The sequence below is a fragment of the Atta cephalotes genome (genome assembly GCF_000143395.1).
Source record: "Atta cephalotes unplaced genomic scaffold scaffold00047, whole genome shotgun sequence".
Classification (NCBI taxonomy): domain Eukaryota; kingdom Metazoa; phylum Arthropoda; class Insecta; order Hymenoptera; family Formicidae; genus Atta; species Atta cephalotes.
In genome coordinates, this window is record NW_012130111.1 from 340186 (window position 1) to 342191 (window position 2006).

The window sequence follows — 2006 nt, forward strand, 5'->3', positions numbered from 1 at the left end:
CCCCTGTGTGCCTTGGCAGTCTCAGCAATTTTGTATCTTACTATTTTCAAAATATCGCTGTCGCAACATTTTAGAAGAAACTTAAGTTAATAGTTATAGAAGAATCAAAATATTAAATATAAAATCAGCAATTAAAATAGAACACTGTATAATTATAGATATCTTACTTACAAATTTGCGCAGAAAAATAATTATTAATAGAGGCAAAATGTTCAAAAAGCATTATATATTTATAATTCTATAAAGAAGTAAATATAGTTTATTTACTCTATAGAAGTAAATATGCTTAAAAATAAGTATTATTTATATTTTACAAAACAAATTTTAATAGCATTTAATTTAATGCAACTTGAACATATGAACACTTGAAAAATGTAATAATTTAAAACATTGATATGTTGCATAATAGCTAACATTAGTTCGAAATGAGGGTAATACATTTTAATCACAGTACAGTCTATTTTTTTCGAAATTATTAATGATATTGATTTTTCTTTACCAAATTTTATATACAAAATAATTAGAAGAATCATACTATGTAAAAATCATATAATTCCATTTAAAAAGTGACTCCCATATCTTTTTGTCTAGAAAAAAAAATAACGTAATCAAAATATTTTCCTCGTTCCACTTTCATCTGACAATGAAATATTTTTTTGTACTATTAATAATTTCAAAGAAAATTGATTGTATTGATTAAAATACACTATACTATAAGGGGACTAGCCTGTATTTGTAATAACTTCAAATTATTCACTAGATATTTCTTCTAAAAATAGATTGGGATAGAATCTCAGAGCTTCTATCGAATCGTCCCTACAGGCTTTGCCATACTTCTCCGTAACCAGCAATCGTTCACGTGCTAATAACATTGATATTCCTTCTGATTGTGCAAGATCCTCGGCCGTCATAAATTTTTTTTCTTTAACTAAGAATTTGATAAGAGATACAATGAAAAAGTTAAATAATGTTTATTATATATAGATTTATCATGTTATTCAGTGCTTACCAATTCTGTTATACGATCAACGACAGCATTATCATTGTGAGAACAAATTTGAAGAACCATAACACCGCTATCAAAACTTCTTAACACAATCGGTAAACCTAAAGGCGCCAATTGTCTACTGGCATGTAATAAATCTTCAGGAGATAAAAGTTCTAAACCTCTCGCTCTGTTTACACGACAATAAACATCTGTGAGTGTCATCATGCCACCTACTTCCTGAAATTAGATATATTTAAAATATTTTTAATTATTCTTTACATTCGGTAAGTATATAAACTGCTAACCTTTATTGGCTCTTCCAAAATACATGCAAGTTGTTTTGCTAATTGTTTAAAGTACTCATTGCTACTCTTGTACGCATCTCTTGTTACTGGATCGTCGATTCCTAAACTCATTAAGTAAGCCTTAAACCTGACAGTTTCATCCTCGGTTATATCTCCTTGTCTTGCCTGCAATAAAATTCTGCATTAAGAATTTTAATCCATCAATTTTGAGAAAAAATGATTACTAATTACCCTTATTTTAACTGAAATGGTCTTTGAGATAGCCACCATGTCTTTAGCCATATCCATAAGTTTTGTAAGATCTTGAAATGCCAATGATATATTTTCGTCAGTTTCTTTCTGCTTTTCTTGTAGGCTTCTCTCAATGCCTATAATACCCGTTCGCGTTTTTATATGAGGTAATAGTTTTGTATTTTTCTGATTATCATTCACATTGGATACAATTAATTCAGCTTCAGGTGTAAACTCCCATGTCCGTCTCATAATTGTATCAGACAATTGTATTATAAAATTTGGGTTTAGACCTTCTTTAAATGATAATTTAACATAATTATACAAACTATTATCCACTGGACCAGGCATCTTATCTAAAAATATGTAAATCGCTACAGTCAAATAATTTATAAAATAATTTCCATTCACAACATATACACTCAAACACACACACACACACACACACACACACACACACACACACACACACACACACACAC

At 29.1% G+C, this 2006-nt stretch overlaps 1 protein-coding gene across 1 annotated transcript; it reads right to left on the minus strand.

Annotated features, from left to right (window-relative positions):
• Positions 1-749: 749 nt before the first annotated feature.
• Positions 750-1875, minus strand: LOC105622640 (vacuolar protein-sorting-associated protein 36). Its single transcript, XM_012204055.1, has 4 exons — positions 1525-1875; positions 1294-1458; positions 1024-1225; positions 750-928 (listed from the first exon to the last, which is right to left on the minus strand). The coding sequence occupies exons 1-4, from the start codon at positions 1873-1875 to the stop codon at positions 750-752; spliced, it is 897 nt and encodes a 298-aa protein (XP_012059445.1).
• Between the last annotated feature and the right edge of the window lie 131 nt (positions 1876-2006).

What these genes read in the sequence shown, in the direction of transcription:
- LOC105622640 (XM_012204055.1), bottom strand. Translation starts at nt 1,875, where the DNA reads ATGCCTGGTCCAGTGGATAATAGTTTGTATAATTATGTTAAATTATCA. An exon ending in CCATTTCAGTTAAAATAAGG is followed by an intron (nt 1,459 to 1,524) that starts GTAATTAGTAAT and finishes ATTTTATTGCAG; the next exon opens with GCAAGACAAGGAGATATAAC. An exon ending in TGATAATGCTGTCGTTGATC is followed by an intron (nt 929 to 1,023) that starts GTATAACAGAAT and finishes TCAAATTCTTAG; the next exon opens with TTAAAGAAAAAAAATTTATG.